Source organism: Pygocentrus nattereri, chromosome 10 (assembly GCF_015220715.1).
Source record: "Pygocentrus nattereri isolate fPygNat1 chromosome 10, fPygNat1.pri, whole genome shotgun sequence".
NCBI lineage: Eukaryota > Metazoa > Chordata > Actinopteri > Characiformes > Serrasalmidae > Pygocentrus > Pygocentrus nattereri.
Genome location: NC_051220.1, coordinates 26947031 through 26972488, shown reverse-complemented (window position 1 = coordinate 26972488; position 25458 = coordinate 26947031). Strand labels below are relative to the sequence as shown.

The following is a 25458-nucleotide window of genomic DNA, read 5'->3' as shown; positions in this document are numbered from 1 at the left end:
ATTCAGTTATGAACCTTAAAGCTTATTATGCAGTAACCAGAGTGAGTTATTCAGTAGCTAATATGAAACTAATACACACACACACACATATATATATATATATATATATATATATATATATATATATATATATATATATATATATATATATATATGTATGTATATATGTATATATGTATGTATGTATGTATGTATGTATGTATGTATATGTATGTATATGTATGTAAGGTGCTAGAGTTCTGTTGGAGCGTGGCATAGAAGAATCTCTGTAGGTTTTCTAAAGTACCTTGGATGATTCTTTGAAGAACCTGACTTTTTTTAAATATAAGATGTGTAATACCATTTTAAAGTTCATGGAATCCCCCCAAAATGTAATGATTCTATAGAAAGATAAAGTTCTAAAAGGTTTTTTTTTCCATTCAAGGCAAGAATCATTTAGGGTCCTGTATTTTTAAGGATATACTGTGGAAACTATTATGTAAATTTGTGTAAAAGTTATTTTTTTATGCTTGCATTTTAGCTTTTTATCTTTGCATTTTAGCTTCTTTCAGGCTTCTGTTTGAATTTGAATTAATAAAAAAGATAAATGCATCTATTTCTGCATAACCTACTGGTTGATTAGAGCCAGGGAGATAGCAGGTTGTGGCGTATGGCATGAACATGTTGAAGTGAGGTGCTGGCGCTGGTTGTTTCCAAATCTTAGTGTTCAAACAATACAACTGCATTAGATGTCATAATTAATAGAATGTCTAATCCCCACAATGCACATTATGACGTTTTTGCATTGCAACATTGCAGTGTTATCAGTGCATTGTCGTACCTCTGCTAGATTTTTTATGATGTTACTGCTGTGCTTATTGGAATGTCTATGATCAGTGTCTCCATACTCTTGTCATTTGAGCTTTCTAGTTTCGAGGAGCTGTTGCACTATTGTAATGACAAATGGCTTGAGGATCAGAGAAGGCTGTGGAGGACAGTGTTGAGCTACGAGGCAGAGGGAGAATGATGGATAGTTCAGGATGATCTCTTTGCTCAAGTCCCCCAATCTCAGCGTACACTCCTGTGTGACGAAGCATATGATTAGTGTATTGACATTCTCTGCAGCTTCCATAATGGAAACAGACAGAGACGCTGGCAGGGCTCGAGACCTCTCTGATGCTTGGTTACAGTCAGCAGCCCCTGACTGCGCAGACTGTGTATTCTTATTCCACCTGGGTGCTCCAGGAGATGAAAAGGCCAAAGAAGCTCAAATGGAGCCCTCTGAACAGAAGCATAAGGAGAAACACTCCGAGCTCGTGGAAGATGGGAGCCAGTCTAGAATTTATTAGAAGAATATGACAGTGTTCAAGATGGGCACATGCTCCATTGCTTTCCAAATGGATGAGAGGGAGAGAGAACAGAGACTCTGCTAGTGTGGATATGGATAAGTGCGAGCAATGGATGGACAGATGTAGAAAAACAGTGATTTTGAGTAATGGGTTTTGTCTGTATTTGTGGGTGTGTGGGTGTATGTGAGTGTCAGCTAGAGGAAGTACAGCATTGTAAGCACAGGCCACGCACTGCATGCGATGCGAAAAGTTGCTAAAAACTGCAGGGGTGCACATTTTTAAAATTATGCATATGTGTGTTTGTCTTTTGTGTGTGTTTGAGGTAGATATGAAAAGTATAACTGATACTAGTAAAACTTTTAATATCAGTTATAATAGTTTCTATCTATACCTCCAAAATTAAATCTATTATATTTTTTAAGCATTTACAGTGTTCATACATTCATCTTTATTACAGCCTCTATTTTTTTTTTTTTTTTTTGAAAACTTTGAATTTTCCAGTCCATTGTTCAGCAGCTTTTTTGTCACAAATTCTCTAAATAACTCCAGTTTTGGAAACTTTTTTCACTTATTTTCTTTTGACTTCCCCTTCCTTATGCAAGAGGATTGTCTTACATTGGATCATTGGAAATTAAATAAATGAAGGATGGTCTCTGATTTTTGCACAGTACTGTTTGTGATTGTGTACATGTGCATGAGGGGAGCACAGCTGTTTGGTGGTATGCAGCCTTATAGTGGCTATGAGTAGAGTGCAAGGGGAAGAGTACGTGCAGCGTCTTCCAGATGCTAGTCCAGGTGAGACTGGTTGGTAATGACTATGATTGGAGCAGGCATTCCACCATAATTGCCCCCACAACAATCCAGACTATCCGCAGACAAGGCCTGCCCTTTGTAGCTGACAAAGTGCTTTGTTGCCCAGACCATAGGGAGTAACCATAGTAACAAAGTGTTTTTGGCAAGGAAATACAAAGGTAGGCTGATGGTGTCTGTCACATGAACATAAGAGTATAGCTAAAGAATAAGACAGACTTTATACATGGACTAGCTGCCTATTGTATTTCCTTGTTTTAACATTTTAAATGTGTTCTTTTTATATGTGATTTTCTGATGATGAGATGTCAACGGGATCTGCCTTCATTTAAAGCTGTTGCTGTTGACTGGCTGAGCCTTCTGCAGCAGATATCTAATAATTACGTAATCATTATCATTATCAACCTTTGCTAAATTAGCCTAGTTACCCTTGAATAACCAGTATTGCTCCTAATTTGAAAAATGCCCCCGGGGTGGCCCCATTTAAAATCAATTAGGTACATAAATGCATCTGTTTAATCACATTGTTAAGCTGATTAGCTTCCTACTCCAGCTTTAGAATGGCACCATAGACGATACAACTAGGGACTGTAAACAGTTGGATGCCGTCCTCTATCTTGTTCATGCCCCCTGTGTCTATGCTAATAGGAGGTGGTGGCCCCGGCTAAAACAGGGGGTGGGGTAGAAATGGAGTGGCTGAAGCAGGAGAGCAGGATGGGGGATGGTTTTTTGGATAAGTAGAGGGACAGAGAGAGAGTTTAGAGTTCACTCTCACTTAGCTTACGTGCACACAGGCACACATGAGAAGTGAACTTAGTTAAGCTGATAAGATTGACTCCATGGGCTGACCGTCAGAGAGGGGGATTTAGTGCGAGAAGGAGTGAAAGAGTGAGGAGGGACAGTAGAAAGATGGAAGGATAGGAAAAGAGTGAGACAGCAAAAGGAGGGAAATGCAGGTAAATAGTCTGTGTTGCTGGCTGCTTTTTGAGTAAATGCACTAATCCAAGACAGGGACAAATTAGCAAAACAAATTAATGCTGAGTGGTGCTGGCCCTGCAGCGGAGCTGGAGCCCGTCATGCAGCTGCATCCCAGGGACTGAGAGAGAGAGCAGTGCAGCATGAGTGAGCTCCAAGGCTGAGGACACATTCACACGCCCACCAACCCACCCACACACCTACTCTAAGAGCTGGCTGCTCCTACTCTGGGGAAGCCACACATGTGCAGTGCTGAAGCGGTGGACTTTGAGAAGGACATGCAAGCACACTGACCCATGGTGGGTAAGCTAGGACTGATGCTTTGCTCTACTGCATCCAGCTGGAAAGAGAAAAGAGCAGAGACTGTAGAGGACACACAGTGGGCTAGCAACATGAGACTACAGTAAGTTATTCCACCAGAGTGCAACTTGCTCGCTTCTGATGGGTTCTGTTTTTTTTGTTCTTCACTTTTTACAGCTGGAGCTGCAAACCTTAAAAAAAGAAACACGTTTTTGACATATTTTGAGATATTTTGACAGGTTGTTGTCTGTGTTGTCTACGAATTTGATGCCATGACTAGGTTCTAAAAGCTTTGAAAGGCAGACATGTTAGTCACAAGTCAAAAATTTGATGTGATCATCCTTTCCCTTTGTTTCGCTTTTTTCTGTAACATTTGTTCCTTTTAAACAAACAGTTTAGACCCAGCAGGGCTCTGGCTGTAATAGGATCAACAGCAGCTTGTTGTGAGTGCAAAGATTCTGCTCCGTTGTTTTTTACCCTGTATTTACTCTGGAGCTGAAAGACCAGCTGGTGGCCCCGGTTGTAATCAGGCTATCATCCGTGCCTGAGTGTGTGCGTGTAATGGTCATGGAGTGTAAGCAGGAGCAGCTGGGGCAGAGAGGCAGGGAGGGGAACACTCAGTGAGCAGATAAGCCCAGGTGTGAAGGGCTTGCAGTGGGCCGTGAGCCGTTTTGCTATGTGAGTTTGAGTGCTGGGGGTGGATGCTGGAGGTGTTGATGGATCTATCGCTCTGACCCTGCAGCCCCAGGGATCCACTCAAGCCTAGCCCACTTCCTGTCCTCAGGGGTTCTGATGGGCAGTGCTGATGTGTCCAGATGATTCACTGTTAACCATACTGTTCCAACCACATCCTAACCTCAATAATTCTGTATAGTGCTGTCTAATACGCCCACCACAGAATCAAGTGATACTATCTTGTTTTTGTGTTATCATTTATATGCAGTTGTATCTGTGAGATATGAAAAGCGGTTTCATCCAGAGGGCTACATGACACCAGTCCAATGTACAACACCAGCAATCTGCTAAGGAACCACTAAGCAAAAATATACAGTGAAGGCTGACCTACCACAGAGGAGCTCATATTGTAATATTATGCCTTTAAATGATATTGTTATGGAAGGTTTATATGGTTGCACTGTTGCAGTTTTATAATGGCCAAGTCTAAGAAGAAATGTGTATCATGAACAAGCCATTAACAAGCCTAAAGATTCACACAGAAAACTGGACATTCTGTAGAAACATTGTCCATGCAGTAACTAGGATTCAGAACTAACTTTACAGCATGAAATAAATACTTTACTAAGAAACAGCAACCACATTTACATGCAGCCTAATAATCCATTAAATTCCGACTAATAGCTCAATCAGAATAGAATACGTACATGTAAACACCTCAGTCTAGTTGGAATTGATAGTCTAGTCCGATTGAGGCCATTCGGAATAGAATTTCTATCCGATTGAACGAGGTGGGTAAACCTCTAAAAATAATCTTTTAAATAGAAAAATAATAGCCATGTAAACACCTGAATCTGATTACATTCCAATTGGAACATGTAAGTACATTCTGTGCATGTGTGTCGTGTCATAGCGAAAGGTTTATACTGTTCAACATGGAGGAGCAGAAACTGGTCTGCAGAGGACATCTAGCTTATGTGTCTCAGAACACAACGTCTTCATTTAAAAAAAAAAAAGTGCCAAAATGAATCTAATATCATTGTGCATCTCTAATCATAATCAAACACGGCACTTGTCATGCCTCTCAAAGCTACTAGCTCGGTATCTCAGCTCTCTCACCCACTCCTTCCACTCTCCCCCCAACTCACACACTTTCCTCAGGTTTCGTTAATAGCCCCTATTCCCTGACCCATTCTCCGCCAAAACAGCTCACACTGGAGTGATTATCACCTTCAGGGAAAATCCTGAGCACTCTGAAGCCTCTTTTTTTAGTCTTAAAGGAACCAGGCTTGCCTTTGAAGGGGTTCATGAAACAAATGTAATATGTCAGCATTTTAACATCATAATTGAACCAGTTGTCTTGCACAGGAGTTGTCAAATTCGCATGCCTCCTTTTTGGCTCTTTCTTCTGCTATCTTTTTTCTTTTTGTACATTCCTGCTCCTTTAGAAGTGTAGGGCCAACTAAACGTGTATAGACCGCTGCCCATTGACCTCGGAGCACATTGTTGCTGAACAGCTCCCAAAATGCCACCTCATCAGAATCCCACCTTTGTGTGTAATGCTGGGACAGAGCTGAGGCCAGCACAGCCAGTCAGCATCTCCATCTCTCCGGGAGCAGTAACCACATGTGACAACCTCATTTCTGTGTCCTCAGGTGACTATTTGATGAGTACTGTTATGATGGCCTGCGAGGTGCTGCACTTGTGTCTGTCAACTAGTCCAGTAAACACACCAGTGAGTGGACCACAGGCCACTCTAGCTGCTCTGAATGCATGCTGAAGGGTCTATTCTCTTGTAATGATATAGGGCAAGATGTCTGACAGATAATACAGTTCTAGTCCTAGAGCACCAGTGTCTAGCACAGTTTGGTGATTTCCCTGCTCAGAACACACCTGAGCATCTGTTAGTTTCCAGCTTTTGTATTGTCACCTGGGCCAGTATTGAATACCCTATCATGTAATTTTGTGGAGGTTTTTTAAAGTAGTGGTGCTACTATTTTATTACTACACTATCATGTGTACCAGCTCTGTGAGTTCTTTGGTATTCAGTTCATCCAACTGAGCCTTCATTTAAGCCTAAAATTGCAATACCACTCCATAAATACGTGTGACTGAAAAACTCCAAATTTGATATGATGGCTCTACCTTTTGGGTGAATTCTTTATACTGCATGGCTGTTCAGACTGACTTGCCAATATACTAAGACTCTAGGGGTTATCATATTTTGTTTTACTACTGACTCAGTAGAGATCTATTTGATTTTCACAAAAAAAATCTTATGTTGAGCAGTTTTAAAGCAGAGAAACCATCACCAACTTTACCACTTGAATCTTTCCTTCCATATCTGGGAGAATAGGGCAGTTTTTCATGTTGACACTTAGTGAGAGAGTTTTGTGACAGCCCTGAAATCCACTCACTGGCCCTGAAAAGTGCTATGTCAGGAGATCCAGTCATTGCCACCAAGGAAGAGGAGCAAGCATTAAGTGAGCCCTCTGGATACTGAAAAATCTGCTGATTCATGACTGCAGTCTAAGGCCCATAGGGCTATAGGAGAGCCTCAGTATACACAAACACACCATGAAGAGAGGAAATGGAGAGGAGAGGACACTGCCTAATCAATCAGGCTGGAAGTGCCTTTGCGGCCTGGGGGCTGGTCCCCTGCTAGGAGAGAGAGATGACTTTGTTTGCAGGTCTTAAGGTGGTGAAGAGCAATTCTCATAGATGGATAGAAAGTCTACATTGCATGGAAATACAGTATGACATTTGTATTTATCAATCAGAATGCTGCTTCTCTGCAAATCCCTGAAGCTGAATTTTTGTCTGCTGCAAATTGTCTTGTTTGCATTCATCCCTACAGCATTCAAATGGCAAGAGAGCTCAGCATTTATCTTGGATGGATTAATAGCCATAGCTCCCACTTAGTTATAGTTTCAAAGTTCCCCATGATATCTAATTTCAGCCGACCTTAACCAATAGTGGGAAGACATACAGGTCAAACTGAAAGATTCTTACTACATAGGGTCAACTAATCTCTCAAAAGCCTATCCAGTTGCATGGCTTGTAGAACAAAGAGCGAGCTGAGAAAGGATATTAATTGTGTTAGCACATGGGATGGAATATGCATTGAAGGTTTTATGGCCTATTGTCTTTTTTGAGAACATATGTGTTTGTAGTTGAAAATGACCATGAGGTCATCTAATCCACGTTTCCTTTTTTTATGAACACAAGAAAACAAAGGTGGCAGTCTCATTCCCCCTCTCGATTCACCTAGGCAGCCTCCGATCTCCAGACCTGTGTGTATATCTGATAAGAGCCTTATGTCTAATTAGACTGCAAGCTGCACGCTGATTTCCCTAACCAGTACCGCTCAATTTCACAATTCATTCTTATTCATGCAGCAGCGCCCACCCCCCACCCACACAAACTTTTCGAGTGTCTAATCAATTCCCTCTCAGTTGTCACTAAGTGTGCACTGGGTCATATTTTACTCACTTAAGACAAATTGGCAATGAGGTTGATTGGAATAACCAGAGCAGATTGTTTTTATTTTTATAGTTCTTCCATCACTGGAGTATTGAGTTCCTGCCACCCCAGGTCAAAATTATAATTCTGTTGTTTGAGGACTATGTAAAGTGTTACAAGCTGAAAGAACTAGTATTCTTGAATCAGCATTAGTCTACAGTGTGAATGTAAAGTGTGAATGCAAGCTATGTATCTCTAACCTGTAGCGTCTAGTGGAAATGTGTCATTATTAACCTCTAAAATGTCTGGGATCTATTTGCAGGTCCAGGTGCCCGTTCCTCAGAAATTGTTCAGTGAACAGGGAGAGATGCACAATTTTCCACTTAACCCAGATGTAGTGGGTCAGCTGAAGCAATAGCGATTGAGCTTTGAGGCTAACGTTGCTAACAAACACTAGAAGTCTACTGTCACTTAAATCTTTTCCATAAATACACCCACAAAACTTCTCTTAACTTGCTCAAACCACATTCAGGTCTTTATTAAGGTTGCCCAATAAGATTACTTATTTTTAACTATAATAATAAAAACTTCTCAGTGTACCTGGATGCTTTTAAACAGGAGTGTTATGCCAAATTTCACCTTACCTCTGTATGCACCATGTCATGCAGGCATATGGTTGCTCCTGATCACGTTCAAGATTTTCATCATAGACAACTCTTGTATTATCTAACTGAATATGTAGGTTTAAAAGTTTAAAAACTAGTAGTTCCTATAACTAAGAAACACAGCTTGCCTTGTTTTCCATATAAATATACATTTCCGCATGAATTAGACATAAAAATGCAGGGTCTTAACTTCAATCAACTTGAATCAACAGTTTTTAGACTGGCAAAGCCACAGAGACACTAAAAGACCAGGCAAAACAGCACTGAAATCCTGCTTTGCCTGCCTGGGAGGTCTTCAACAGGATGCCTTTGTTAGCCCAGCTTGTTGGGCTAATCTTGCTAATCTAGCGCATCTCTTTGAGTATTGGATATGTGCATGTTATTGAGAGATTGAATACCTAGGGCTATTATCTGGAGAATAGCTGTGGACCCGGTAACAGGCAGAGTGGCATTGAGTGAGTTAGCAGTTTATTTGCTGTATTTGCTTAATGCCGTTTCACATGCAGATTGTTTGGAGCGGAGTGGATTGTAGCCTGTAATCAGCTCATGACCCAGTACACTAGGGCCTGCTAAAATCTCTTTATGCTGTAGCAATTCCCAATCCCACTCTCCCTCTCTGTATCTCATTCCTCCACCTCAAGCACATTTTTATTTCTCTCTCTCTGTGTCTCATTTAACCATTCCCCATATTAAGTTGTAAGTATTAGGACTACTTTTTTCCGGTACAAACTGAGCCTAATCTGTTAGACGTTCAATAGAGAAACTCTGATTCTCACGTACTTACACGCTGAAAAATGATGGTTCTTCAAGGGTTCTTTAGGAAAGAAAATGGTTCTATATACATGAACTCAAGGGTTCTATACATTGTGAAAGAGTTCTTCAGATTTTTTGAGAATATGCTGTAGATGGTTCTATATAGAACCTTTTTAAAAAGCACCAAAAAGGGTTCTTCTATTATTTTGATGTCAGGCTTTTTACAACAGAAGAACCCTTTTTGGTGCTGTGTAGAACCCTTTTTAAAAAGGTTCTAAATGGAACCATCTACAGCACATTCTCCATCAATCTAAAGAACCCTTTTATGATCCATCATGCCAAGAGTTCTGTTAGTGTTTATGGTTCTATTTGGGACTATTTTCTTTACTAAAGAACTCTTTGAAAAACTATAATTGTCAATTGTGTAATTTGACTACTAGAACTGCTGTTGTACTGTAATTCATGTGATATCTGTGGTGACTGGCACAGAACCTTTTAATTGTCTAGTGTGTTTTGAATAATAACATTACCCCCTAAAATTTTGGGACATTATCCGTCCATCCATCCATTTTCCAAGCCGCTTCTCCGTCAGGGTCGTGGGGGGGTGCTGGAGCCTATCCCAGCAGTCATCGAGCGGAAGGCAGGATACACCCTGGACAGGTCGCCAGTCCATTGCAGGGCAAGGGACATTATTCGTCTAGCTGTAAATGTCTGGGCAATGTTTGCATAATAAGGACTATTGACATATGCATTGCTGTTGGGATAATGCATCGACCACTTAAGCTCAGGGCTTATTTTTATAAAGAATTTATAACTAAAAATATTTTATAATTAATCTAAAGACTTATTGTCCAGTAACTGCTATGAATGATATGTGTTCCTTTTCCTGTGCACTTTGAATTTTCTACTTTATCTAAGTATGTTAATTACAACATTTCCTCTTGCCAGTTTACCTGACTGAAACTGATGAACCAAAGTACCCACTCATTCTGCTTCGCCCATGTCCTGTCTCCTTCACCTAGAGTATGTTCTCTTTCTCCTTTGCCCCTCCTCTCCACAGCTCTGTCACTCCAGCCTCCTCCCTGATTAATCACACACAAATGTTCCCAGCAGCCACTGGGGCTGTTTGTTGTGATAGCCCCAGAGTGAAGGAGTGCAAATAAATAAGCGCTAGGTGTCCTCCATGCCAGACAGTGATTAATGAACGAGGGATGAGGGGATATGGTGGAGAGCAAGAGCGCACTCGCTCTCTCTTGCCTTTGTTCATTCACATTCCTCCCTGTAGCCGCTCGGTTTGCCTTCAGCTCCAATGTAGTTTCTTCTATTGCTTATTTAAAGTGTATTGCTACAAAATGGACCAGAAAGTTAAAGTAAAGGTGGAGAGAAGGAATCCTCACTGCTGGATGGCATGTCCTGTTGCACTAAGTTGTGGAGCTCCTTGCCAGTAGCTGCCCCATTCTCAGTAATCTGTGAGAGAAACGTGATGCTGAGGGCAGACTACCTGTCACGCTGTTTGCAGCCATGCAAGGAGACCAGGAGGAGGGAGATGAAAGTAGACGATAATCTCAATAAACAGAGAGGCAAGCGAGTTCAACTGCAGAGGGAGCAAGGTCTTAATTATCTGTTGGCATGGAAATCGTTCTTTTTAGCTAGTAGTTGTAGTTTAGCTAGTGTGCTTTTTTTGAACAGTGAAGAAGTTCTTCACAAAAGCTGGCCTACATCTCTTCAGTGCTTATAAATTGCACAGAAACATATATTGGTGGGCGGTATGGCAAAAGTATGCATCAGAATGTTTTTATGGGGTTTGATAAGCAACAGCACTTCTTGATGTCCAGATAACTAGGACTATGCTTTTTTTTGTAATGAAACATGCAATTGTGTGTGTGTGTGTGTGTGTGTGTGTGAATTAAAAGTGTGTGTGTGTATATATATATATATATATATATATATATATATATATATATATATATATATATATATATATATAGATAGATATATAAAACGTCAAATCTCCACTTTTTACGTTTTTCAGTTTTTAACATAATTTGAAAATACCTTTTACCCTTTACATTGTGTGTAAATTTTGTGATGATTGGACTAAAATCACCTGGTAAAAATTCTGGTTCCATAGGTTTACATTAACAGTAAAGTAGGTTTTTTTCCTTCTCCTGTAAAGTTAAAGTTATTTTGGAGATACGAGGTTTTGCTCTGACAACAGTGATATATAAAATCACATCATATATCATTTAAAGAAAATTTAATGATATATGACAAACAATATTTTGTTACACAGACAACATGCAATAGTAACATCACATTAAAAAACTGCTATCCAAAATTATGAATACAATCATTACTATTTAACATTCGAAATACTATGTTGCGCTAAATCTAAGTACTAATCATACTCTTAATAAAAAGTGCAATTTTTGTGTTATACTACTAGTGACATCCATAATATGCTGAGAAATTAAAAAATATTGTTATATTGGCCAGCCTTTGACTTATGTATGAAAACATCCAAAACAACATATTTCAATGTGATATCATCATGTTGCTCACTTCTACAAACATCTTAACAAAAAGAAAAGCTCACAATCTGTTGATAACTTCATTCTCCAGATTTTCAGTTCTCTACTCCAGAGGCCCAGGATTGAATGATGCAACTCATTAAATAACAAAAAAAGCCTAGCCATGCTTTATGGCTTCTTCTTGGTTCCTTCCCACCGTGTCTAAGCCAGGAGCAGCCAAGCCAGGATTAGCTGCACATCCTGTGTGTTTGGGGATGCCATTGAGGGGGCAATTTAGGGAACTGCAAACAGAAGAGAGTACTAACCTCAACCCCCCATCATCTACAACTCTTTCCTTTTCGGTACTTAAAACAGGGTCTTGACTTGGCCTCCAGCATTGTTGGGAGATAGGAGGCTAGACTTTGCGGTGCTGTTTGGGGTGTTGGGTGAAAGCGTTGTCTGAGTTTTACTGTTTTATTAGTCACATTACTAGCACAGGAAGCAGGAAGTTTCGGCACCTACCTGTGGGTTTCCTAGTCAATGCAGGCTTTCCTGGGAACAGACAGCAGGATTAGTTCAAGAAAAAGGTCATCAGTCGTAGCACATTGTGGCATGTTTAGTCTGGTGTGTCGTTTTTGTAGATGCTAATGTTCATGCCAGGGCGACAGGTCGTTATACTTCATAGTTTATTAATGAAACGGGCCAGTCCTCTTAATTTGGGCTTCAAAGCAAGTCAGCCAGCTGTGTAGACGTTTGTGTGCTTAGTGTGCTTCATAATTAGGTTAGCTGTTTTAATCAGGCTGGTTTATTTTCCCTGCTTACATTTTCTGTGTGCTGCTTTGCCTTTACTCATATAATAACTGTGTGCAGTTACTACATACAAAATAGATAAATGGATTAAAGGTTTTTTCCTCTAACACATTTACAGTGGGTGGAAAAAGTGCTAAAATCATTGCTGTTTCTGAATGCACTAAGGAGTTGGGGATTTTCTCTCCCTGTTTCTTTCTTTTTAATTAGAATGTTTTCCATTTAGACTGGAACTGCTTCATTTATTTTGGGCTGGCTAGGGATTCCTGAGCCAGACTTGCTTGGGGAATAAAGCAATCCCTGCCTGAGCTTGGCACGACCTGAGCCATCATTTTTCAGTGTTCTACTCTCCAGCTCAAAATGATTTACCTTTGCTCCGACAGCTGCTGGCTGGCTCCCAGCCAAAATGTGGAGCTCAGAGAGGGATAGTGTGATCACACGAATGCTCCACCAAGGCACCTCTGAGCTGACTCCTTCTTTCCTGCAGTCCTCTCTCTCTTCCTCTCTTCTGTTTCCATCCAAATGAAGCACTTTTTTGTATTTCCATCTCTACTGGTACATACTGTATGTCAATAGATATATATAAAATGTTTAAAAATTGCAAAATTAAAAAATCCAAGGATTTGCACAGAAACAATCATTCTTCATACTTCCGTCCTTAACATTTTTCCTGTATTCCATATTTCCACAGTGTACCATATTTACTCAATTTCCCACTGTTGACATCATTCTGTTTTACGTTTTAGGCAAGAAATAATTAGTGGTTTGTTTGTTGGCCTTTGATGATTTACTTTGTGGTTGAATGAATCAACTTAGTACAGCATATTCTCTTCACAAGGGAGACTGCGACTCCTTTTAGGTGCCCATATTTCTTCTGAAACATCATCATTTCCAACCACTTCATTCTCTAAAATGTATGTTGATGTTCTCCAATTTAGACTGAACCTAAAAACCTATTTTTTTCATGTGAAATATAGCACCTCACGATCACATCATATGTCATAGTATTAGTCTAGTCAGTATACAGCGTGATGGTGCCACGGATGGTGCCCTCCAGTCTAGAGGTCTGGTTGTTGATGAATATTAGGGTGGAGCTAAACATCTGCTCTGTGCTGGTTTAGAACAGGCTCAGATGAGGCTGGAGTGGTGAGCTGTGATAAACAGAAGTATACTTTTGCTTATTCATTTCTCATGTGTTTTCTGTCTCATCTGTCTCATGAGTTTTCTCTGACAAGAAAAAAAAAAAACAAACACATTTCCATTTCACTTTTCCAAATCAGCTGCCACAGTAGGCCTAAATACTCTTGTGCCAGTTGGCATCATCATTTATGAACTGCATTTTGCTCCACATGCATATCGTAATACTAAAGAAAAGACCAGACCTCAGTTCCTCAGCTGAAAAATGGATGTGATGGATATGGATCAGTGGATGCAGCCGAGGTGGACACTGCACTGGACAAATTCTGACAGATTCATCAAGCTGAAGCCAGATTCCACTCAGACTGTGCTACAATAGTGACAGCAGTTTCAGTTATGGACTTCAGTTATGGCCATTAAACTGTACCAAAAGAATTTAAAGTGAGAGAGGAAATAGGAAAAGGGGGGAGAGAGAGAGCGGGAGAGAGAGAGTAAAATATAACAATGAGAGTGTGTGTATATATATATATATATATATATATATATATATATATATATATATATAATACAGAGAGAGAGAGGGAGAAAGGAGGAAACCAGTAGAGAGAGAGGACAGTAAAGAAAATGAGAGAGAAGAGGGAAAAAGAAGTTTAAGACAGTAGAGAGAAAGAGAAAGGAAAGTGTGAGCAGAGGGAACAGGGTAGAGAGAAAAAGAATGGAGAGAGAGAGGAGAGAGAGTGAGTGAGAGAGACACAGAGAGAGAGAGAATAGATAGGGGAGTAGTTAATGATGAATGATTTAAGAACAAGATAAAGGGGTTAAATCAAAGGAGAAAGAGCGATGTGGAGAGAGTGAATAGTGATGCACTGTTTCATCAGGAGTGCGGGGTGCCGTGAGGAGTGGAGTGCAGGAGACATGTGGAGAGCGACAGGCAGAAGCATATGTGCAGACTGACTAATGTCATATGTCGTCCCACAGTTTGCTCACGCTCAGTAGGATTCAGCTTGTACCAGTAGCTTCTTCACACTCTCTCCATTGCTGTCTCTCAACAGGAGTGACTATGTTGCAGCAGACACTTGAGCTTCCCATAAATGCATAAATGCAGCGGGACAGTGATGGGAATCACTGTCCCCCTGCATTTATCCTTTTCCCTTCATGGGAAAGAAAATTTGCCCCTCTTTAATGTACAAACAACATAGTGCCATGTGTCTGTGGTTATTTTAAGAAAGCTTGTTTACTCCACATATGTCCTGCACTGGCATTCTACTGGTGTAATATGTATAGCTACAGTTGCATGACTGAGCATGTGTTAGGGTGAAGCTAACATTAGCCAAAGGCTTTAGGTGGAGAGTTTGAGTATGCTTAGACAAATGTCAAACATGAGATAATGACAGAAGGGTTTTGAATGCTCAGGAATACTCATAAGCACTTAATGCAAGTGCTTAATCCATAGTTCGGAGTAAGCCAGCTAAATGAAGTGAGGCCTTAAAGGCACTTTGGGTGACACATGAGTGTTGACTAGCGGCCTCTTGACCCTGCTTCTAAATCTTAGCACAACTCGTGGCCTGGAGCTAGCTGCTGTGGAGGATGACATCATCTTTTGGTGCCCTTAGCATGATGTAATCATTTTCTTAATCAGCAGAGGATGGAGCTGTCACTATGTTACCATGTAAGCTCACATTGAATGAAAGTCCTTTCTGCAGTTAAATTATGTGTTTGGAAATATTGGACAAAGGAGTTACCTCTTAAATTACTTTGTTTAACCCTTTAAAATCCCAAGCTTATTACATACTAAGGCTTATTATTCAGTAACTACAGGGACTCCAATGCAAACGGGCTGAGTTGTCTTAGGTTATAGCGTATAAGTGTGTAATAAAACTTTGGGCCCTGGTCATTTAAGGGTTAAACAATAAAAGAAAGGCAGTTGGTTATATTGTGAGACACTGCCTGCTCAGGTTAATGGTACTCCTTAATGACGTTATTTCATTATCTTATCCATTAACTACAGCAGAACTGCCCTCTGCTACTGGGGAGTGGCTGATATCATCAGACTCACAAAAACAGAAGCCAAATCTGTAAAGGCCCCAGGACACAGTTCAGCATTCAGCATTCACATTATTGGGCTACAGATCAATAGTGGTCATTAAGGCATCGGGATAAGCTTAAAATTATCTTAGATCCCTGTAGAAAGTAAGTAATGGACAGGTGAGTATAAATTCATTCAGTGTTAGGTCATGTCTTCTACTCAAGATCTGTTGTTTTGACATCGTACCACCAGTAGAATGAATTCCCTTAAAAAAAGGTGATCTGGTCTTATAGTAATAGATAGCTGAGTGGAACAAGGGTGGGCACAGATGAACTGCATGGGTAATGTAGTCTGATATCAGCCTGAGTGATCTGATCCTTGCCTGAATGGCCAGAGCACTGTTATCGTGTCAGACGAAGGAAAAAACACCCTGAAACTAAAAAGCAAAATGTCAGGGATGGTAAATAGGGCCAACGTGGCAATTAGCCACAAGGGCTATCTTGACTGAGAGAGGGAGAGAGAGAGGGAGAGAGAGAGGGAGAGAGAGGGAGAGAGAGGGAGAGAGAGAGGGAGAGAGAGAGAGAGAGAGGGAGAGAGAGAGAGAGGGAGAGAGAGAGAGAGAGAGAGAGAGAGAGAGAGGGAGAGAGAGAGGGAGAGAGAGAGGGAGAGAGAGAGAGAGATCCTCACAAACAAGCTAATGGGTCTACAGGGCTAATGACTCCCTTGGCCAGAGGAATTCTTCTTGCTAATTTGACAAAAACTGAATAGCAGAAAACAGGGTCTAGGAAGATTATTGACAACAAGCTACATGGTTTGGCTCTCACTAGAGTAGAGTAGAGGCTGCCTAGACATAATGAGTACATCCACATCAGAATGCTCTTATACACACACATCTACACGTTATTCTCAAAAGCTAAAAGAACCTTCTGTAGCCCTGCTTTTCAACAACATATTGCATTTATAACACATTATTTGACTACCTATTATTGACTATTGACTACCTACTATTTGGCTACCTACATAGAGACCTCATAAAATATTCATGAGCATTGAATGAGCTTTTTATAAAGCAATAATATAAACAGCTTATGTCAGTATTTGCAAAATGACATAAGACGGTTTATGAATTACACTGCTTTGCATTGACATAAGGCATTTAGACTAAAGTGACAGACATTTATAACACTGTTATAAAACATCATTCCAAAGTAATGGAACAAATAAGGCAGATGCCTAGTTGAATCACCATAAATCAGTTCTATGATCGTTTTTGATGCTCTGAAACATAAGTGAACAGTTTCATACAGAAAGGAAAATATTAAACATGCAAGTACTTGTAAATGTTACTCCAGTAATAGTACTTAAGTATCAGTTTTAAAAAATATTAAGTATTTTTTTGAGTTATTTTGATATACAAGCTCTATTATGGAGGCTCGTTGGGCTTCAGTAAAACAATTCGTTGTCAAGTTCGCCCTTATTAGAAATTGTACTTTTATGCTTTAACTCAAATAGGAATATATGAACTGGTTAGATGATACTCTTAACCATGTCTCTGCCACATTACTTGATAATGATACTTCATAACAGTGTTACAAGTGCAAATGCTGTCAGTTACCTTAAGTTTAAGCATGACATGATGTCCCTATATAGGTAGCCTTCAAGCAAAGTATTGCCCATGTGTTCTATCTAATGTTGAACATAATACTCATGCTATTTGTGTAGAAGGTATGAAACTGTCACTGGAGCAGTGCCTCTCTTGTCACTGGGATGGTACTCTCAAGGATACATCTCAGTGACTTTAGTCAGGAAGCGTAACTGTGCCATAATTATAACAACATAACATTAGGTTATGAAAAGGTATAAATATGTGCTTTTCACCTGGTGGAAAAAAAAAGCTTATTTAAGGGACACATTTGGAACTTAAAACCACTGTTGTACCTTTGAGGGTACATTTACATTGTTTGTACCTTGATGAACGAGAAATGTTCCTGCACCGAACCTTTATGTCTAACAGTGTGTTTGAGTTCCATCCCTCTAAGCTCTTTGTTTTTTCCTCTTAATGTTCACACATGTGCTCTGTATTGCTAGTGTAGCCTAAGAGAGCGATGACTTCAGCTTCTCTGTCACATTGAGCGATACACACATTAGTATTTGTAACGCTGCAGTATCGATTGCTGCTAATGCTTACCCAACTCTGGTTTCACAGGTGGCCCTCGTATCAGCAGGGCTTTGTCACTGCTGATATAAATGATTCTAAATGGATTGTTCTCTTTCTTTTTTTCCTAGCTGTCTTCTTTTCCGGCAAGTGAATGATCTATTGACTGAGACTGAAAGATACAGACACTGTGCTTGGTCACTCTTCATATTGTAATTATTGTGCCGCATGCGGCAATAAACTTGCGCAGCCCTGCTTTCATCCTCTTTTCCCTTCTGGCGCACAGCTGGGGAGGAAGACGGAGAAGCAAGAGAGAGGAAGTGTAGGACTGTATTAACTGACAGAGACAGATAGAAAGAAATGGAGGGAAGATGAGAGAAGTGCAGAGCACATTGCACGGGTGATAGAAAAACACAGCAGCATAAGTCTCAAGGAAAATGAAAGAGCCGTGGAAGAAAAGCTACTAGAGCAGAGTGAAGCAGGCAGGAATACAGGGAACTTGTAAAAATGGATGCAATTTGGTTAAATGTGCAGTTCTGGTGTAGCATCACTTTAAAAATTCTTCTTATTGTTGTTGAAAGACTCGTTTTTCTCTCGTATTCAGTCCAAATACCCCTAAGCTGCCTGCTTAGAATCTGAAACCCTTAAGTGTTACATTTATTGCCATGGATAAGGAAGTGTGATGTAATTCAGGCTCATTGAAAATAGCAGAGAAATTCTGTCAAAGCAAAATTGAAACTTTTACTCAATACCACATTTCAGTATTATATTTGGATTTGAATTTGATGAAAATGAGGTTGTTTAAAAGCCATCCTTTACATTTTTTGAATATTTTTTACTTTTTTAAAATTAAAACAATTGGAAAAGTGCAGCAAGCCTGCTGATACCTAATGTAAATCAAATGTAAATGTAATGGCTTAACTTGATATGTATAAAATGAGTAATTATAAGGGGCCTGTGAGGGTTAATTTTAAGTCTGGACATTGTTTTTGAAGCAATGTGACCCTCCAGTTAGGTTAGATTTACATTCAGTTCGGTGTGTTATAGAGAGTGATGAATGGCATTTTGCAGCCAAACTCGATTACGGATATCAGACGATCTTGCGCGTGTGAGATATGAAACCGTGACTGTTAAGCGTTCACTGTGTCTCCGTGCATGTGTGGTTTTTACTGTGCTGTCTGTGCTCTTCTCTTGTGCGAGGCAGCAGGACTGTACACTCCAGTGCGCATATGTAGGGCAGTATGTTAGGAGGGCAGTGTGTAAAGCTGAGCTACAGAGAGCGAGACTCAGTTTCAGCCTGCAGAGCTTGCTCCCACACACATGCTCTCAGTCTAACTGACTCAAATTGGCAGTCAAGGGAATATGGAGCTCTCACTTCAAGAACTTTAGTGCTGTTCCATTCATTGCTTATTCCCTCTCTTGCTCTTTTGCTAACGAATGGGCAAGGGCCTTTCTGTCAGAAGCATATGTCTTAAATACATATTGTGGCCATAATGCATACATAAGCATTGGAAAACATGTATAAAGCATTTGTTAGTGTTTAGGAGCAGCTTATGTCATTGTTCTAAAGATGACAAGCTTTTTATTTTATGAAAGAAGTTGATGCAGGTGTCCTTAAGTGATGAACATTTTATAATGTTGTCATGACGTCATTCCCAATAATCTATAAATGTGCCAAAGATGTCATGGAAAGGCATTGAATAATGTAATTAAAAAGCAGTACATTGGTATTATGTCATTATTCCCAAAATCTCATGTGTTTTTTGTTTTATGAAGGAATTTGATGCCCTTATACTTGTTATGGAAAATAACTCCATTTATAACACTCATATAAAGCCTAATTCCATAATTCCAATACTCTAACAGGGCAGCAAAACATCATAACACATGCATAAGCATTGAATAAGGTTTTATATAGCAGTATGAACAGCATATCTCATTACTTTCAAAAAGTGTGTTGTATTTTGTTTTTTGAAAGAGTTTTGATGTCCTTATACTTAAGACATGGACAGTGGTTGCTTTATAATACCGTTAGAAAGCATTCTTGCCGATGATCTTAGGGCATCAATGGCATTGTAACACACGCATAACCACTGAATTCATTTAATAAGCAATATGTTGATATTTATGAATGTCTAGAGTCACATTTGATATTATATTTAATGATAGTTAAACTAAAGTGATAGACAGTTATAACACTGTTATAAAGGATCATTCTCTTTCTATCAGGGCATTGCTGTATTGCTGTTTACATGCATTATTCACTGCTTATGCATGTGCTATGAAGACCTTGTGTAGGGAGCCTTCAGATAAAGTGTTTTTATTTTATTTATTTATCTAAATCGTTCTTAAGCTGCGGTCTCATCAAACTGTCACCTCACTTTTTCTTCACTGGTGTGATCCAAGGGCAAGTATGTGCCATCCTGTTGTGACGTGGTTATGGAGGGAGCATAAGAAGTTTAGTGAACGGCTAATCTCTGGTAACTAATTTGCTTTTTTGTGAGTGTGAGTTCATTTGTTTATTTATTTATTTTTAGAAACTCGCAATGAATTTTCTATTGGCTCACACTTGAATGTTTTACGAATTTGCAGAGCTGCAGTTCACGTAAATGAGCTCGAAATCAACCGCTACCAGAAGCTAATTGCTTTTTTGCATCCATTTTTCACCAGGCAAATGTTTGTTGCATCCTGTTTGAGAGCGGCTTTGGTTAACACAGCACCTGAAGACCCCTTCTTGTACACACATACACACACACACACACACACGTGCGCACGCACACACACTCTCTCTCACACACACACACTCATAGACACGCACAGTGCACTACTTGTCTGCCGTTTGTGATAATGAATAGCATTATCTCACCCATCTCACTGATCACGTCTCTGACTGAAGCATGTGCTCAGTGAGCCACTCAGTTTTACATGGAAACCCATTCAGCGCATGGACACACAAACACCTCCTTCCTCTGTCACTCCATCTCTCCCTCCTCTCTCCTGTCTTTCTCTTTTCTCCCCTCCTCTACCAAACTAACACTCACATGCGCACACATGAAGGCATGAAGCACACACTAAGCAAATCTGTTTGAAGTCTGGGACAGAATATAAAAAAGAAGGGGCTCCTTTACACATGAAGTATTCATGCTGCGAGGGGCATATGTGTGTGTGTGTGTGTTAAGAGAAAGAGAGAGAGAGTGGTGGAGAGAGGCGCTCCCTCGCGCAATGTGGACTCCTTTTCTGGCTGTGGGGAGTAAAAAGGGGCAGGGCTGTGTAAAGAAAAAGAGGGAGGGAGCGAGTGACTGCATGCATGTGTCTGTGAATGAGAGTGTATGTGTGAGACAGAGTGAGAGAGAGAGAGAGAGAGAGAGAGAGAGAGAGAGAGAGAGAGAGAGAGAGAGAGAGAGAGCAGCGTTACTCAAGCAGCACCACTGCAGGATTTCATCCACTCTTCAATCCTGGTGCGCAACAGAGGAAGAGGAGGACAAGACAGAGGGACTGAATGAAGTGCCACTGGCAGAGAGACATACAGAGAGAGAGAGAGAGAGAGAGAGAGAGAGAGAGGAAAGAAAAAGAAGGATGCAGGAGAATATTGTGTGGGGTCATAAAAAATGCAAAAGCATGAATGACAAGTGAGAAGAAAAGACGTAGAGTGAGGAAAAGCCACCTTGGAATGAATGGACTTACACTGGGAGATTTGTGTGGCGCATTTCGGATTTGGAGCTTAATTCTTTGTGGAGTAAAGCGGCACATGGGAAATGTGCAGTGAAGAGAGACTTTTTGCCCTCCACTTTCTCTGCCTCAGACCCCTCCCACACTCCACATCCTTCTGGTCTTGCACTTTCTCTCACTGCAACTCTAGCAACTGCTTTATGCTTTTTTTTGTCTTTTACAAATAGAGGATTATTAGAGGTGAAAGAGAATGTAGTTGATGTCCTGCACTTTTTAAAATTCGATAGCTCATCTTTCCTCCCTCTCCATGGCACACTGTGGATATGAACATGTGGACTACAGTCTGGTCTTTGATGGCTTTTGCCTTTCTCTGGCAAAACTGACTGCTCACTACGGTAGATGATGGATTGGAAAGAAGTGTAAGTACTTTCATTCACTCTAGCTTTGTGTGGCCATGTGTCCCAAAGGAAAGGTCAATGGTACCCCCTTTTTTTTACTGTATTTCACTCATATTTGTGTTTGTATGTATGTATATATATATAATATTTCTGTTTCTGAAAGTAATTTGTCCAAGCATGCATGCTATTTATGACATGATACTGTTCATTACTGCAAGAATCACATACACAGCGTGCCGTGTCTGTGTAGGTGTGTTGCAGTGGGGTTGAACAGGTGGACAAGCAACAGAGAGTGTAGGCACTTGGGCATATTCTTTAAGGCTAGTATCCATCTACAAACTGAGCCAGCTTCTTGTGTAAGAGAGATTGGAGAGAAAGAGAGCAAGAGAGAAAGAGACAGGTGAGAGAGAGAGAGAGAGAGAGAGAGAGACAGGTGAGAAAGAATGAGGTGAGAGAGAATGAGAGAGAGAGACAGGTGAGAAAGAATGAGGTGAGATAGAGAATGGGGGGAGAGAGAGAGAGAGAGAGAGAAATCAGGGAGGGGTGAGTCAGGGAGGGGAGGGCACATGGGATAAGCAATTAATTTCCCCATTAGTGTACAAATGTGCATACAACGTGGAGTAAAGCTGTTATTGCACATTCATTTATTGGTTCATCACATCACAAGGTCTCTCTTTAACTCTGTCCTTCTCTGCCCTTTCTGTCTCCTTCTCATTCATTATGCCAGCACATGCAGTCTATGTGTGTGCGTCCAAGGTGAAAGGTGAAGAGTTCCCACTCTTACCACTCCAACCGTTTCCCCGAAAATACTTAACATGGGCCAATCGTGAATCCTCATATATATATATATATATATATATATATATATATATATATATATATATATATATATATATATATATATATATATATATAAAATATAAAACCATAGATTTATGTGTAGTGATAGCACCTCAAGCTAACACACTAGTCAGAATACAATGATACAGCATGATATAATATGACAAAACAATACACTGTGATACAATTCAACAAAATGTATATATATATATTTTTATATATTAGGGATAAGTATTAGGAAAGTAAAATTATAATATATCTGAGTAAATTGTATCATAACAGTATGATAACATACTAGCTTGTGGCCAAAACGTTTAATTGGAGCATCTTAAAGCACATTTTTTCAACTTAAAAATGTATACTTTTACAATAATGAATACTCTAATGAGCTGAAAATGTAAAAAATGAACAAATTAAAGTATCACTTTTTTAGACAGTCCTTACTTTGCTCTATTGAAAATGTGGATTGAGACAGAAATGTATCGAATTTAATTAAAAAAATTATTGCATTGTTGCACCGCCCCAATATAGAGTGGTGTGACGTTTTCCCCTACATCATGCAGCCATGATCTCTACATGAAGCTCAGAACTGCTTACAGAGATTTACTGTACATTACTGACATTGAATCATAAGACACAAAGCACTCTGCCTGTCCTAGTCTTCTCCTTTTCTTTCTTTTTCTCTTTTTTGTCTTGTTCTTCCTCTTACACACATATGAGGCTTTTCACAACACATTTCCCTCCCTCCCACTTACACACACACACACACACACACACACACACACACACACACACACACACACACACACACACACATACACCTCTCTCGCGGGCCGGCAGTTCCCTGGGGAGCAACTCCTCCTGTATTCCTCTTGGATGCTATAATTATTTCATCAGCCAGCGGTGTGTTCCCTGATTGTGCTCTTGGGCTGTCGCTGCAAAAGGAGGGGTGGAGAATAGTCAGAGAGAGAGAGAGAGAGAGAGAAAGAGAGTCTGTCACTCCTGGAGGTGTGGAGAGAGGCAGAGAGGAGAGGGAATGAGGGAGGAGGACGGGTGGACATCTAACAGGCGCAGACACAAACGTGTCCAAAGGGATAGTGACTAGACTAATGAGCAGTCTGCTCACTGGAGAAAAGATGACGCGCACACACACACACACACACACACACACACACACACACACACACACACACACTGCTGCATATTCTATGGAATTCCACACACACCCACTCACACACTCTCTTGAACTTTGTCATCACTGACTCTCTTTAGCTTTGTTTACATGAAGACACATTTCTTCACGCTCCACAAATATTCATGCTGACACTGTATGGAGCAAAGCATACTGTATTATTGGGCCATAATGCAACCATTTGGTTGTGAGAGAACTTTTTAAACAGTTTATTCAGCACTTTTAAATCATCTTTAAAATGTGAGCTAGGATTTTAAATTGCTGGTAGTTTCTGTGTCTTGAAAATGAAATTCTTCCCTTTCTCATTTTGGGAGTTGGAATAATTCTCTCCCTTCACCATATTGTTAGACAGATATAGCCTGTCAGTTCCTAATAAAAATCTACCTGTAGCACCTAGACATCAGCTGTCACCACTTGCTTTTCTGTGTTCCCATTTATTTTGACTTTTTTCCCCTTTTGCTTTGTATTTTTGCATTCTCTCCAATTGTCTTTCACATTTTGTCCTTTGTCTTTGCTAGAGGTGCCTGATTGCAATTGGCCAGGGTCAAAATAAGCAGATATAATAATAATAATAATGATATAAATATTATGCTTATTATATTATATTATTATATTATAATATACTTTAAATCAACAGCAAACAAAACATGGTGAAGAGTCTCCCAGCTCGTGGGCCAGCTGAACTCCACTACTGCAGTGAATAGTATCCTAGTTCACTACCTGGTCAAACTCTACTCCTGTGGTGAAATGTGTCTTGGTTCATGGCCCAGTCAAACTGCACTACTGCAATGAAAAGTGTCCTAGTGCATGGCCCAGTCAACCTTTGCTACTGCAGTGAAAGTGTCCTAGCTCAAACTAAGTGACAATTTTATGTGTAATGTGCAAATGCTGTGCATTTAAATACTGTGAGTTCTTATCTATGCATGTGTTATGTCTACCCAATGCATTTCACAGCAGTGTGTTTATTCAGTCTACAAAGTTCTTATAAAAGCAGATATACTTTTAAAAAATGTATAAATACCCCTAATCTTTACTCATATTCCTTGTCCTATTCTATTTTTCTTTTACTGCATTGAGCCGTAGTAGCCTCATAGAAAACATCAGTGACCAGAGCTGTTGTACAGTTCAACTGAAGGTTATTGGTATGTCCTCCTATCAAGTTAACTGTTGTTTCAGTTAAGGTCTTTATGCACCACTTCCACCTGGAAATTTAAGACTATATCTCATGTGAATGGTGAGATTAATGTCAAGACTATGGCTGGGTCATTGTAGAGTCAGAGGCAGCAAATGGTTGATGTCAAGGCTAATGACTGAGCTGACCCCATTAGCTACAGTTTCATGTTTCCTTCTGAAAAATGGAGAGCTTTTTGGGGGTATTGGGGCATGATGCACCCATTTGGGTTGGGTAAAGTAGCCTGTGGAGTGAGAGAAAGAGAGCAAGGCTTGTCTGTGTTTATTTTTGCTTTGAGAAGGGGGCTTTTGACCTTTCAGTTCTGATTTCATAGTGTTGGGTTGCAAATGTCAAGCAATACCATTAAATCAATCAGCAAAAGAGTGAATTGATTTTTTTTTTTACCCCCCAACTTGAATGAGAGTGAATATTTGTAAGCTCCTTGGAAACCTCCTTCTGTGTGGTGTGCAAAGAACTTTTGGTTACTGTTGATGAAAAGTGTTCTTGACAGAGTGAATGGCTTTTGATGTTAAAGCAGACTAAACGATTCTAGTTTTGTGACTTATATTCAACAGAAGCAGTTTA

The 25458-nt window shown here is 40.0% G+C and overlaps 1 protein-coding gene across 6 annotated transcripts in view; it reads left to right on the top strand.

Annotated features, from left to right (window-relative positions):
• Window positions 1-25458, top strand: part of kif26ab (kinesin family member 26Ab) — a 97495-nt gene that overhangs the window by 50006 nt on the left and 22031 nt on the right. For 2 of the 6 annotated variants that reach the window (XM_017699775.2, XM_017699774.2), the window contains exon 1: window positions 21042-21691. The exons of 3 other annotated variants lie outside the window; for them this stretch is intronic. In XM_017699775.2, the coding sequence (XP_017555264.1) occupies window positions 21672-21691 (20 nt within the window). In that variant the 5' untranslated portion in view covers window positions 21042-21671. Of the gene's footprint in view, window positions 1-3373; window positions 3517-21041; window positions 21692-25458 lie in introns of those variants that run through there. One more of the 6 variants, XM_017699772.2, reaches the window with a different exon arrangement.